This window comes from Polypterus senegalus, chromosome 8 (assembly GCF_016835505.1).
Source record: "Polypterus senegalus isolate Bchr_013 chromosome 8, ASM1683550v1, whole genome shotgun sequence".
Taxonomy (NCBI): domain Eukaryota; kingdom Metazoa; phylum Chordata; class Cladistia; order Polypteriformes; family Polypteridae; genus Polypterus; species Polypterus senegalus.
This window is the reverse complement of record NC_053161.1, coordinates 179,526,369-179,540,587: the sequence shown is the minus strand read 5'-3', so window position 1 is coordinate 179,540,587 and position 14,219 is coordinate 179,526,369. Positions and strand designations below refer to the sequence as shown.

The window sequence follows — 14,219 nt, the reverse complement described above, 5'->3', positions numbered from 1 at the left end:
AAAGGAAATTGTGAAATAGATGTTAAAAAAGTTAAACCATGAGAAAGTATGAGAAAGATAATATTTTTTAAATGGAGGATTTTTTTTCTTTTACATCATTTCCGCAAAGAATTTCAATTAAAACAATACGGCGAATCTAACTTCTAGTCATTTAGTTTCCAAAATTCAAAAACGTTTTGTATTAAAAAAAAAAAAAAAACATTCAGCCAGACCCTCTTTCTTTTGATTTATTTATCAGTATTTAATTAACGGGTCATTCCCAAACCTTACAAAGCCCCTCTTTAGAAATACTCGTACCTGTAGCTGTCACGTTTCTCCTCTTTTTTTCTTAGTTGATATTTCCTGATTTCCCTCATTAAATTAATAGACCGCACTGCTGAGCGGTCACTTCTACGCGATCTTATACTGGACATATCAGTCCGATGCCGTGACGTGCTGATTGCTCAATAAAGCCGCACGAGCAGAAGGAGTGCCTCAGATTTCCCGCGCCTTCTCACTAACGAGCCTCTTGCGCGCGCTGCCGCAGCTGATAATTTAAACCTGCGCTCGCGCGCTCTCTTGTTCATGTGGTGTTTCTGGTTGGTGAATTCACACAATGGCGCGTTTGGATTGTTGGTGTTTTTTATGGCTGGTCGTTTGCTTGACGGGGGTGCAGTTTGTTTATGCGGCGTCAGGAGATGTGACCAAAAATTGCGATGGGGACAAGACGATGATGCTGTCATTTGCTGGCTCTCCGACAGTTTTTCTTCAAAGTGAGTACGGCGTGTCCTCGGCATTGGGATTTGTCAGCGCCTGCGTATTCCAGTAAAGCTAGTAAACTATATATTTTTCAGAGACGAATGGTGGACTGGTAAAAGTGACCAACAATCTCCCAGGAGTTTTCATCCGTGAAAAGTCTGGCCGCACCACACTAACTGTGCCCTTTTCTTCAACGTACGGTTATGCGACTGAGAAGGCGAGTAGCGCAGACGCTTCAGCCGTTGGTTGTTGTTGTTTTTTAAATTAAGTTGTATGTCATTTGTGGTCTGAGCCTTATCTTCTCGCTTTAGAGCTCCCAATACGTCGTGACCATTGCCGTTGGATCTCCCTCAAATCTGAAAACCCTCACATGCCCTAAGCCAGGTATGCTTCTGTTCAGGGTTGGAACCTGAAGTGTCTAAAAATAAATAAATAAACCACCACATTTTTTATTTAAGAGAAAATCGGTCGTAGAGTTCTTAAGCTCCCGGGTAATGAGAGATGTGCATTTGCGGACAGCGAGAAGCTCCCTTGTGGAGGGTCTTCATCCATCACTCAAGTGGACTGTGAAGCCAACAACTGTTGCTACGATTCGAGCAGCAGCACCAGTCCATGCTACTATGCCAATGATGGTGAGTGGTTGGGGTGGTGAGCAAAGGTGGCAGCTATTGGATATTCATGCCTGTGTTTGCTTTGGCCAGTGACTGTGCAGTGCACCCTGGATGGCCAGTTTGTGGTGGTGGTGTCTGAGAATGTGACCCTTCCTACCCTGAATCTTGGGTCCATCCAGTTGGTGGACAGCAGTTCCCCCAGCTGCAGCCCTGTGACCAGCCTGTCCAGCTTTGTCATGTACCAGTTTCCAGTCAGTGCCTGTGGCAGCACAGTTCAGGTGAGTCTCCATCTGGGGCATGTCTAGCAGCAGTGGGCTCTCTAGCTTGCTATGGTTGATCTTGAGGGCTGATTGAGATGTCTATTGGACCTGATGGCTTGTGGTGGAGGATCTACTATTAAACTAGAGAATGAGGACTAATCCTGCCCTAGTAAGGGGGACCAACTGTTGGACCATATACACCACAGAATGAAATGTCTTGCTGATGAAATGGAACCCCAATCCTGCAGTAATTCAAATGTCTGTTTCAGCTGGCTGGTGGCAATGTGACCTACCAGAATACCATGTCTGCTGCCATCACTGTGAGGAGTGGTCCAGAGGGCTCCATCACCAGGGACAGTGTCTACAAGTAAGGCTTCTGATCCTACTTCCTCTAACCCTAAATGTGCTCTACCTGCTATGATGTGGTGTTTCTCTCCTCAGGTTATTCTTCCAGTGCACCTACTCGGGAAGCCAGGATGTGCAAGTGGAGGCTGAGGTGTATACTGTGGCGCCACCTCTTCCAGTAGTAGAGCAAGGGCCATTTGACCTGGAATTGGTCATTGCAACAGGTACTGTAGGGGGTGGGGGTCCATGTTGGCTTGATCTAATTATTAGAATGACTTTAAGGTGGAGAGGATCATCTGTTAGTGTTATGTCCACTAAATGCTTGCCACCATTCCATGGCCAGATCCCTCCTATGGCTCCTACTATGTGGATGCTGACTACCCAGTGACCAAAACTCTGAGGGACCCTGTGGCTGTGGAAGTGCACATCGTTAACAGGACTGACCCTAACCTTGTTCTGACTCTTGGGGACTGCTGGGTCACCCCTGGACCTTCTGCTTCCAGTCAGCCCCAGTGGAGCCTTCTGGTAAATGGGTATGTGCCCACCTGTGTAAGGATGGTGTACGGAGAGGATGCCTGTTCAGTGTTAACTGGGGTGTTTTTGTCCTAGGTGTCCATACATGGGAGACAACTATTTGACCAGCTTGGTGACTGTGGACGGCACATCTGAAGTGGCCTATCCAAGTCATTACAAGAGATTTGTGTTTGAGATGTTTGCTTTTGTCGATCCTGTAGCTCGGCAAGCCTTGGCTGAAAAGGTGGGTTTTGTGGCCAAGGGGAATCCTGCCTTGTTTCTGTGGTCTTGCATGAATTACTTTTGTGGTGGGCTTCAGTTTGGATTTGTGTATCCATACTCCTAAGTGAGGGCAGAAGCTACTTTTGGTGATCCTTTTGTGGTTTGACTGTCCTTTTGGTTTTCTCTCTCTCTGTAGATCTTCATCTACTGTGTTGCTGCTGCCTGCTATCCCTCTGCAGCAGACCCCTGTACTCAGAGCTGCACTGCTAGAAGTGAGTAGTCCATGGCAGTTTGCCATTTTCTATAAAAAGACACCACCGCCAGTGTTTCTAATTCAATGCCTTGTAATTGAAGCTTTGCACAGACTGGTGTGGATACATTTTGCCCCATGTACATTGGGTGTGAAATCTGGTTGGCCGTCATGTAAGAGGGGCTTGGCATGTGTGAAAGTAAACCCTACCACTTTTAATTTCAGGATCTGGCAGAGCTGCTGACAAGTTTGCACAAATTGCTTCATCCAGGAAGAATGTGCTCCTTCACAGTGGTCCTGTGATGTTTGAGGCTGACCAGGTGCAGACATCCAGACTGGAGCAGGAAGGTGACCATCTTGATTCTCTTCCTGGAGTAGGCCAGAGTTCTGCTTGATGTCTTGTCTTCACTGTATGGCTTGTAGAGTAATTGTCCTTTGTCTTTCTCCCACAGCCTCTCTTCCCACTGGATACCTGGTGCTGGGAGCTGCAGCTGCCATGTTGATGGTAGTCCTGGTTTTGGCTGTAGTTGCTGTGAGGAGGTTGAACGGGCAGAAAGTGAATGTGAAATTTTAATAAAGGCTCTTAAGAATGGTTGGAGTCTTTGTACTATTTTAAATCGAGTTATAAACCTGTGGGTCTGGTGTCAAAGCTGCAGCTGTTGACTTTTTAGCTTAAGAAATGGGTTGTGACCTGCACTTCAGCACCCCACCCTTGGACCCTTTTTAACACTAGAATTACCAGAGCCTACGAAAACTCGTAAATCCGTCCCACCTTAAATCGCTTCTTAAAACTGTTCTCGCCTCTCCGCCAGCGTCTTTTGTTAATCTAAATGTGCTGATAAAAGAAAAGCTGCAAGTAGCCGGGTATTCCATCCCCCCACGACTTAGAACGTGCACAAACTTCTCCCAGCTCATGCCTTGATTATCTGGCAGTGAAGTGGAGTTTTAGAGTGGAAATAGATCGTTGGGAACACGCGCATTTCATGTCTGTTCCGTTTTCTACAGTAAACTGTGTAAACACATTGTTAAAACAAACGTTTTTTATATTCTAGTAGTAGATGACAATGTAGGCATAAATTGTATGTATGAAGTCTAAATATCAAATTTTCACAGAAGGTACAAATCTAACACAATTGAGCTTTTATTCAAAAATAACTGCAGAAACAAAGCCGCCTTAACATGCGACATTGACAGTTGCTTATTTTTACTGCCTCCGTAGCTCAATAGACTCCGCTCCTGACTCGAAATCAAAAGGTTTCGATCCTGCACCCCTCAGTTTTTAGAAGTAAACTGCTCTTGGACTTACTATTTTAAAATGGACTGAAATCAAATATGTGTTTTTTAACAGCCAGTGTAATTTATGATACTTGTAAAGGTTAGCTTTGGTTTTGTGTGGGGTGGGTTTTTTTGTCCGTTTTTTATTCTCCCGGTCGCATTCACGAGCCCAAAACACACCCCACCACCGCATCTGACACTGCTGTTTTCACATAGAGGTAAGCTCGGCTCCCTTCTACATCGGAGCAAGAATGCACATACCATTGCTTGCATACTTTTTGTGGCATTACACATTTTTGCGCATGCACACTACTTGTGACTTTAGGAAGTAAATAAAGGTAAATCATATCAAAATTTCTTCAAAAGTCACGCTGTTTTCAAATATTGCATTTGTGCGATGTCACACAGTCTTTTCTTTCAGGTGTGTAATAGAAACCACAGCATAGATCTGCAGGTGATCTTTTATGGTCACATTTCATTGTTTAGTTGATGTGTAGGTGTTAAGAGAATTCAGAGGGTCCTTATTAAACTGACGAGGTGAACTCTTGTTCGATTTAGCGGCTGGTCTACAGGCGCTCATAATCCTGAGGAAAGGCTGGCATTAGGATTGAGTCACCTGAATCGCCAAATGTGAGCGGTGTAAGATCGCAGAAATATTAACGAACGAATCTCCTTCCGATATCTGTTACCTGACTTGTTGATTCAGTTGTTCACCTGATGATGGCTATACAGCCAAAATGCTGCACCTTTTTACCTTCTTTCCTTTTCAGCAGGCAAAAGGCCATTTAATCATTTTCTCCTATGCATACATACTGTATATAAATATCTGTCTATAAAAGCCAAATACCACTGACTCACTCATCACAAAATCTCCCGGACCATGAGGACTTGGGACTTGAAATTTGGAATTTGGCTACCCTTGGCCCATAGGCACTCGCTAAGAAACAGTTTTCAAAATTTCATGGTCCAAGCGGGAAATTTCTTATAGTTTTTTAGACTTGTTTACAGGTCTGTCCGCTTTTCACGAGAGAACTACTTCACAGATTTAGATTTTTTTTTTTTTTTTATATATAATTTGCTTGAACTTTCCATTGATTATGTGACTTTCTCATCAAACTAAGAGTCACAGCTTGCTTGTGGTACTGATTTATTAGCGCAAATCTGCGAGAAACTCATTAGGCTGCAGGGTCCTCCTCACTCGTGTGTCTGCCTCCGGGCATAACCTTAACTCCTCTTAGTTGGCAAACGAGAGAACTACTTAACAGTTTTTTTTTTTTTTTTACTAGAATTTGCTTGAACATTCCCGTTGATTTTGTGACTTCTCTCATCGCGCTAAGAATCAAGAGTTCGCTTGCATAAGCGATATATTTGCACTAATCTGAGATAGAGGCTGCAGGTCGAGGGGAGCAGTAAGAGTGACGTCAGGAGTAGAGAGCTAGGCGGGGCCTCCTCGCTGTCCTGTTTCACTAATATATGAACAAAGCCGTGAGGGAGAGAGAGAGATATATATATATATCTCTATCCGTCCATTGTCTAACCCGCTGAATCCAAATACAGGGTCACGGGGTCTGCTGGAGCCAATCCCAGCCAACACAGGGCACAAGGCAGGAACCAATCCTGGGCAGGGTACCAACCCACTGCAGTGTGTGTGTGTGTGTGTGTGTGTATATATGTGTATATATAGTGGACGCTGACACAGACAGGCGGACATCATATTTCACCCAACACACGTTTATTTCTAATAATATTTACAGTGCACAAACCCCAGTGCCTCTTGCACCGCTCCCCCAAAGTCCAGGCCTCTCAGTCTCTGTGCCTCTCTCTTGGCCACCTCCCATCCTCACTCTAGCTCCGTCCTCTTCCACCCGACATCCGCCGATGACTAGAGGGAAGCGGCCCCTTAAATGGGAACCCGGATGGGCTCTAGCTGCTTCCTGGCATTCCTCCGTAGCTACGCCCCAGTGTGGTGGAAGTGCCGGCTGCGCACCCGGAAGCCGTCCGGGTGTTCCTTGTCTTCCCCCCCAGCACTTCCTGGTGTGGCGAAAGTGCTGGGCTCCCGAGATATTCAGGCACTGGGGCGCCGCCTGGCGGTGGCCACGGGTCCCTACAGGGCTGGGCTTCCAAGCCCTTTACCCGAGGCCCCCAACATAACCAGGGCGGACGCACCCTCGTGGTCTGGAGGAGGCACAAGCCCGGCCGGGGACCTATATATATATAGTGACCGAGACGGTCGCTGCTGTGCATTCCTGCCATTCATTGCCAGCAGCTTCATGCAGAAACTCAATTGAACCGTATTTCAATGTGAAACATGCACTGTGCATCCTTACCACATAACGTACTTGTCACACGATGTTTGGAACATTCCAAGTTGAGCCTTCACATGCGCTTTGGCTCTCTCTCTCCTATCCTCTCTTCTTCAGACTGCGTCTGACCTGGCCGATACTTCCCAGCCACTGGACCTGCTTGACGCAGAAGGCTTTGTGTTCTCCTAAAATGAAGAGACAAGCTAAAGGAGGACGATTACCATAATGCTTCTCGTGTGCTGAAGAGAAACTCCTATCTTGTGTAAAGTCTTGAGACTGTTCCTGCCTTTACAACAATTAAGTTATTGTGTTGGACTCGCCTTCCTGTTTCTGGTCTAACTCTGTGACCCAAGCTTGACAAGTGGTACGAGAAGTGGGGTTCAAATCCACGTAGGCATTCATCCATTGATCAGATTTAAATTTATAAAATATACACAGCTAACACCAGAATGGGGAAAATGCAATCTTGATGATTTCCACTATGGCAGTATAATTGATGCCAGCCGGGCTGGTCTGAGTATTTCAGGAACTGCTGATCTCCTGGATTTTTCACAAACACCAATCTCGAGAGTTTACTCAGAATGCTGCGAAAAATAAAAACCATCCAGTGAGCTGCGAGATGGAAACGGCTTGTTGATGAGAGAGATCAGAGGTGAATGTCCAGACGGCTGACAGAAATGCCACCATAACTCAGATGGCCACTCTATACTATTGTGGGCAGCAGAAAAGCAACTCGGAATGCACAACACGTTGAGGCTACAACAGTAGAAGACCACATCAGGTTCACCTCCTGTCAGGGGAGAATAGAAAGCTGAGGCTGCAGTGGGCACAAGATCCCTAAAACTGGACAGCTGAGGACTGGAAGAACGTAGCCTGGTCTGATGAATCTCAATTTCTGCTGAGTCACACAGATGGTAGGCACCAAGAGCATTAACCCATGCTCCCAACCTGCCTTGTGCCAGTAATTCAGGCTGGTGGTGGTGTGGTTGGTTGGGATGTTTCCGTGGTACATTTTGGGCCATTAATACCAATCAATCATCACTTGAATACCACAGCCAATTTGAATTTTGTCACTGACCATATGTGCGTCCCTTCATGTCTACCATCTTCTAATGGCTACTTCCAGCACGCCTCTAATCAAACTGGTTTCATAAACAAGGTGAGTAGTTCTTCAATGACCTTTCCAGGTGCCACTCACACACACACGAGAAAACTTAATTGATGTAAACCAGTTTTTCAGTATAAACCAATGACAAACAAGAAAAAAAAAATGCCTTTACCAGAATCATTGCCAAAATAAATTCCCAACTGTTCAGACTGAATAATTAAATGGCTATGACTTGACAGCCTCAGTGTAGTGTGTGGTAAAATGACCAGTAAAGTGGAGTCGTCTACAGCTGTACAGGTTGTTATGTCAGGGCCGTCTGGTCAATTCTACTGGAGTAGACACACTCGGTGGGCTCTTAATATGTCGTTTGCTTGTGTAGTCATATAGGATGATGTCCAACTGAACTATCTGACATCTCTAACTTACAGTTGGACTCCTGGCCTCCTCCAGTCTCAGAGACCCTAAAGACAGGCCGATGTGTTTAGCAGACCACTAGGACCTGATGGAGTCAAATGGAGGCTCAATGAGATATGAACTACAAACAAACATCTGTCAAGTTTTAATCTCAAAATGTAACTTTTACATAAGTAATATGTATTATAATAAACATATATTTGATGGTATTAAAAATCCCAAAAGTAATAAAGGTCCAATTAAGTCAAAAAATTGAATAGTCTGATTAACAGATGCACAGTCACAAAAACTGGAAAATTATTACTCTTTTTAAGGCATAAAATTTTCTCTTTACAGATCATTTAACATAAATTTCATTATAAAAATAATAATTGAAAGGTGGCTATTAGCACTATGATAACTGTGTTTCTTACATTTAACATTGGAAACATGTAGAGACAGCCAAAGGATGCTTTCAGTTCACTATTTTATTGCCAGCTTTCTTAACGTTGTCTATTCCCTGATACCTGAACGTAAGAGTGTCAAGTATGTGATTTATAATATTCAACATTCAACATTTATTTATATAGCACATATTCATACAAAAAAAATGTAGCTCAAAGTGCTTTACAAAATGAATAGAAAAATAGAAGACACAATAAAAAATAAACATAACTCAACATTAATTAACATAGAATAAGAGTAAGGTCTGATGGCCAGGGTGGACAGAAAAACAAAAAACTCCAAAGGCTGGAGAAAAAAATAAAATCTGTAGGGGTTCCAGACCAAGAGACCGCCCAGTCGCCTCTGGGCAATTTACCTAACATAAATGAAACAGTCCTCTTTGTATTTAGCGTTTTCATGGAAGGAGCTGATGATGATGGTCACGTAGACTTCTGGCTTTCAGTCCATCAATGTTAGTACATCATGATGCTTTGAGTAGGTGGTGGTGGCGCAGGCCGCCACCACAAAGAAACCGGAAAAAGAAACAGAAGAGAAAGTAGGGGTCAGTACGGATTTTAGAGCCACCATGAATAGTTATTATGAAGAATTGAACATACAGAGTATCAGTATTAAGTTAAAGTGAAGTTATAAAAAGGCCATGTTAAAGTAATGTGTTTTCAGCAGTGTTTTAAAGTGCTCTACTGTATCAGCCTGGCGAATTCCTATTGGCAGGCTATTCCAGATTTTGGGTGCATAACAGCAGAAGGCCGCCTCACCACTTCTTTTAAGTTTAGCTTTTGGAATTCTAAGGAGACACTCATTTGAAGATCTAAGGTTACGATTTGGAATATAACGTGTCAAGCATTCTGATATATAAAATAAGATGAATGATATAAGAGGTCTAACTTTAGCTATGTTTCTTAAGTGAAAAAATGCTGTCCTAGTGGTCTGATGAATATGTGTTTTAAAATTCAGATTACAGTCAACGGTTACCCCTAAATTTTTTACTTCCGTCTTAACTTTCAATCCTAGTGCATTAAATTTATTTCTGATAACCTCGCTGAATCCATTATTGCCAATTACCAAAATTTCAGTTTTCTCTTTATTTAGTTTGAGAAAATTACTATTCATCCATTCAGAAATACCAGTAAGACATTGTGTTAGTGTATCGAAAGAGTCGGAGTCATCAGGTGCTATAGATAAGTACAGCTGTGTGACATCAGCATAGCTGTGGTAGCTCACGTTGTAACCTGAGATAATCTGACTTAACGGAAGCATGTAGATTGAGAATAATATTCTGTAATCATAATACAGTACAGCTAAAAACAAACGTGAATATGGAATATGGAATATTAGGAATACTTAAATAAATAAACGTGGATAAATAGTAATGAAAGTAATAAACACATTTTAGGGTGGTGTATTATAGAAGTAAACATCTAATTCTGACAGTTTATTCTACATTTAAAATTGTAATACGTTTATAGCCCATCTTTAAGGTGACCTGTTAAATGTAGGTGACTATTTCATTTGGACATTCAAGTAAATAACAACAGTCAAACATTTGTTTTAATCTGACTGACTTAATCAAGTAGAGCCCACAATTATGTTATGTTTTGTCCCAACCCGATTCCTAACCAGTGACAACACCTGATAACACTGATCTAATTTAATTAGCTGGTATTATTTTTCTCTTAATTTTCATTCAGAAAAGCACAGCAGCAGGATTTTTACATTTATAAGACATTTAGAATTATTTCTGCTTTTTTTTTTTTTAGAGATATTTAAATGCTTAACTCCCTTTGGTTCATTTCATTCTATTTTGCCCTTTCTCTGTGCAGTTTTTCCCCCTTCATTGTATCTTATTAATGACAATTAAAAATGAGCAGAGCAGACACCCAGGCAAACAACACTCAATAATCAAAGGCTGCAACTGCAACTAGTGTCAGACCCACTAATTAGTAAATAATGGATTAATGAAACAATTAGAACACCTAGAAAAGTAGAATGAAAATCAAGATATTGTTAAATATAGTGTCAAGATGAATTTTTGTTTTAATTGTCAAATGTGTGGGCACTATATAATTAATCATTTGTAATATTATAATTGCATGTAACCTGTTACACTTCTCAGAGCCCACACTCAATGAAAGGCACTATAAAAAATAAAACCAAACCCAAACATTAATCTAATTTCTAATCCTCACTTAATTCATACATAAGTTTCCACTGTACCCGAACAGGTCAACAGGGCACATCCTCACATACATTCATAGATGCCAACATCCAAATTGAAAAGTTATGGGCCATGAACCAAGTTGGGACACAGTGGGAGAACTTATAATATCTACATACAGCAAGTGCTGAGGCAGGGATTTGAACCCAGTGGCACAAATAAGGGGCTATGCAGGATATGCCTTGCATAGGGGTCCTCGACTACTTGTGACCCCACCCCAAAGAGAAACATATCTGCACTTCCAAAATGATGCATCAGAGTGATGAAGGACCATGTTTGGATTCCACAAGAACCATCTGCATGAAGCTTCCAGAAAGAATCTTCATTTATTTAATCTTACTGCAGGAGCATTCAAAATGGCACCCAGTTCTGCTTGAATTAATTGCCAGGGTTGATCACATCTCTGTTGTAGGGCATGCATAGCACTGGTATAAGGTTTAGGATCATGCAAATATCTCTTAGCAACCTGCAGTGCAGAGGGGGACTTAAGGTGATCAAGCAATACCTGATATTTGTAGTCTTCTGTAAAATGAGGATGAGGACCCAGAAGGCTGTCTAATCCTTTTTTCAATAAGATAATGTCAGTCTCTTTACCTGAGCTGAATGTAGGGAGATTGGGTTTGGGAATGCCAAATGACAACACAATAGCCATTTGCATTAAGCTTTGTAAATTAGGATCCAGTACAGGCTGATTAAATGCCTTAACTTGTTCCTGTCCTTGTGGAGGCTCTAATACCTGTTGTGGATACTGGATGGAGGACAGAGGCACAGAAGACTGTTCTAGATGAGGTATAGAGTATATGGGCTGCTGTAATTGTTGCCTTTGCCTTGGGGCTGAAGGAGGAATACAGTAGGACTCAAATTTTGGCTGGTGAAGAAATGGTTCCTAGATGGGCTGGTGATAACCACTTGTAGAAATTTGTTTGTAAGGGGTTTGCATGTTTGAGAGACATTGTGATAACTCTTCAACTGACTCATGGAGAGGGCCAGCGAGCTGTGTATGAGGACTTCTGGGTTCAAGCAAAGGCATGCTGGAGCTACGCTGAATGTGAGATTGTGGTTGTGGGCAGTTCATAGGTGGAAAGGTCCCTGCTTGTTGATTGATGCACTGTCTTTTTGGAGATAATTTCCTAGCAGAAGAGATTGCTGCAGAATCCCTCATGTCCTGAAGCTCCTCCGTCTGCAGATGAAGATCCCTCCATCGTTCCTGCATATATTGCCATTGAGTTTCCTCTGATTCCCTAAATTCAGCTGTATAATAATAATTCCTGGGATTGTAACCGAGTTGGTAGTCCTCCAGATGTCCTGGGACGTGGCAGGTCCGGCTTGGACAGGGATTACGTGTTAGTGGCTCCTCCCCTGTCTTTCTGGATGCTGCCATGGATGCTGGTACACACAAGTTTCCGACTCGAAGGACCACTTTGGTAAACAGTGCATGCTTCAAACTGGTGTGTGTCTGTGGCATCAAATCCTAATCCTCGATAAGAAGGATGAGGCAGACCAGAATTAATGGAGAAAGATCTCAATTAACTGCTGAACGTTGCAAAGGAAGGAATCATTGTAATGGCTTTGTAGAGATAAATGTTTATTTGCATACAAATATTTATGTGTGGTTTCTGAAACAGATCAACTACAATAACATAAAATAACTCACAAAATAAAAGCTCAGAGAACGCTAAAACAGGTAATGCCCAAAAAGGTCAGTAGATGACAGCAGAAATTAACAGAGCGCTATGACATGCTGTCATTGGCAAAGGCACTAAATAAAATATGTTAGTGCTGTACAGACTCAGACAAATCACTGCTTAAACAACTATTACCAAGTCTGTTTCATTGAAGCTCTTATATATTAATAAAGAAGCACATTTCTGAATGTACTTATACAGTTTTGAACGTTAAACTGAACATACTTTGACATAAAGGGTTGTCTGAACTTGTTAGTAAAACAACATTACAAGCTTTATCATTACTTGCAGAAAATTATTTTTAATAAAATAAACAGCAAAGCATAATTTACATCAAACAGACGAGCACAACAAGTCAACAAACAATTGAATAAATGCGGGTATGTGCAAACTCCTGGAAGTACAGCATTTTCCGCATATCAATGGACAAAGACGATATTGAGGAGGCCCTTCAGAGATCTGATTTGCTATCTGAGTTTCCAGAAGAAGAGGAGAGAGAATATGTCCTTAGACCCTTCATCATCCTTTTTTCACATGTGGAAGACACGCATCTGCTTTTAGATAACATGAGACGAAAAAGGAAAATGACTGTGTTTTGTGAGAAAATGTATCAAACATACATGTTTGTCATTGTTCAGTTACAACCTGCAATTCTTGTTCTTTATTTTATATATTCTTTAACTTTCTTGTAATAAATGTTGCAAACCAACTTCATCTTTACAGTCCATCTCTCAGATCTGCACTTAGTGTTATGTATTAAAATGTTTTTTTTATAAAGCAGGGCAAGGCAATTTTTATTTTTAAAGCACATTCACAACAGCAGCCAGAACAGAAGTAAGGGTAAAAGAAGAAGTTCAAATAAACTGTATGTACTCAGCACAAAACTGCAAGAATAACCAACCATTACATGAAAGATAAACTTAAAATACCAATACATTAATATTTCTAATCATGAATGTACGTGAGCCAACATATACAAACAATATGAACCTCTTGCAGGGTCAAATGGCAACATCTTTAATGATGACTTAAAATGGCCTGTGCTGGAGCAGACCTAACATAATAAGGTGAGCCATTCCAGAGAAAAGGAGCAGCCGCTGCAAACACCCGATTCCTACTTTGCTTCAGCTTTGACCTCGGCACAACTAAGAGCCTCTGGCTAGTAGACCGCAGGGCTCTTGTTGGCACATACAAGTGAAGAAGTTCCAAGAGGCAAGATGGGGCTGACCCATTCAAACATTTAAAAATAAAAAATAGAATTTTAAAATCAATTCTGAAACAGACCAGAAGCCAATGAAGCAAAGTCAGTATTGGTAAAATATGGCCACACTTGTGACAGCCATTGAATAAGCGAACAGCAAAGTTGTGGACTAGTTGTAGGCATCATAACAGGGCCTGATCAACACCTACCTACAAAGAACTGCAATAGTCCGAATGAGATGTTTTAAACGCTCAGATTGCCTTTTCAAGACCACTGTAAGAAAGAAAAGCCTTTACCTTAAAGTCTCAGCTGGAAAAAAGCTTCATTTAACCTCACAGTTTATCTGTTTGTCGAGTTTGAATGAGCTGCCACAGATCACACCTGGGCTTCTAACTGAAACTTTATGATACGTACAGTATATGGAAAGGGGTCCAAGAGCAACATCAGAGACACTCAAACTTTCTTAACTTTTGGACACCATGATCACAGTTTAATTATTATTTAGTTTAAGAAGATTCACTGCCATCCAGGTTTTAATATCATTCAAGCATGTATGGTGGGTCTGGATTTTCTCGCTTTGATTTTAGTGGCAAATACTGTATATTTGAGTGTCATCAGCATAGAGAAGCCATACT

At 41.8% G+C, this 14,219-nt stretch overlaps 1 protein-coding gene across 1 annotated transcript; it reads left to right on the top strand.

Annotated features, from left to right (window-relative positions):
* The first annotated feature begins 484 nt into the window (after window positions 1-484).
* LOC120533509 (zona pellucida sperm-binding protein 4-like) lies at window positions 485-3,532 on the top strand. Its single transcript, XM_039760428.1, has 12 exons — window positions 485-752; window positions 834-955; window positions 1,050-1,122; window positions 1,197-1,370; window positions 1,440-1,627; window positions 1,879-1,976; window positions 2,051-2,178; window positions 2,298-2,487; window positions 2,564-2,711; window positions 2,886-2,961; window positions 3,165-3,287; window positions 3,392-3,532. The coding sequence occupies exons 1-12, from the start codon at window positions 596-598 to the stop codon at window positions 3,511-3,513; spliced, it is 1,599 nt and encodes a 532-aa protein (XP_039616362.1). The 5' UTR covers window positions 485-595; the 3' UTR covers window positions 3,514-3,532.
* The last annotated feature ends 10,687 nt before the right edge of the window (window positions 3,533-14,219 follow it).

Coding starts and splice junctions, on each gene's coding strand:
- LOC120533509 (XM_039760428.1), top strand. CDS start 596: ATGGCGCGTTTGGATTGTTGGTGTTTTTTATGGCTGGTCGTTTGCTTG. Junction 1,371..1,439: donor ATGCTACTATGCCAATGATG/GTGAGTGGTTGG, acceptor TGCTTTGGCCAG/TGACTGTGCAGTGCACCCTG. Junction 2,488..2,563: donor TGGAGCCTTCTGGTAAATGG/GTATGTGCCCAC, acceptor TTTTTGTCCTAG/GTGTCCATACATGGGAGACA.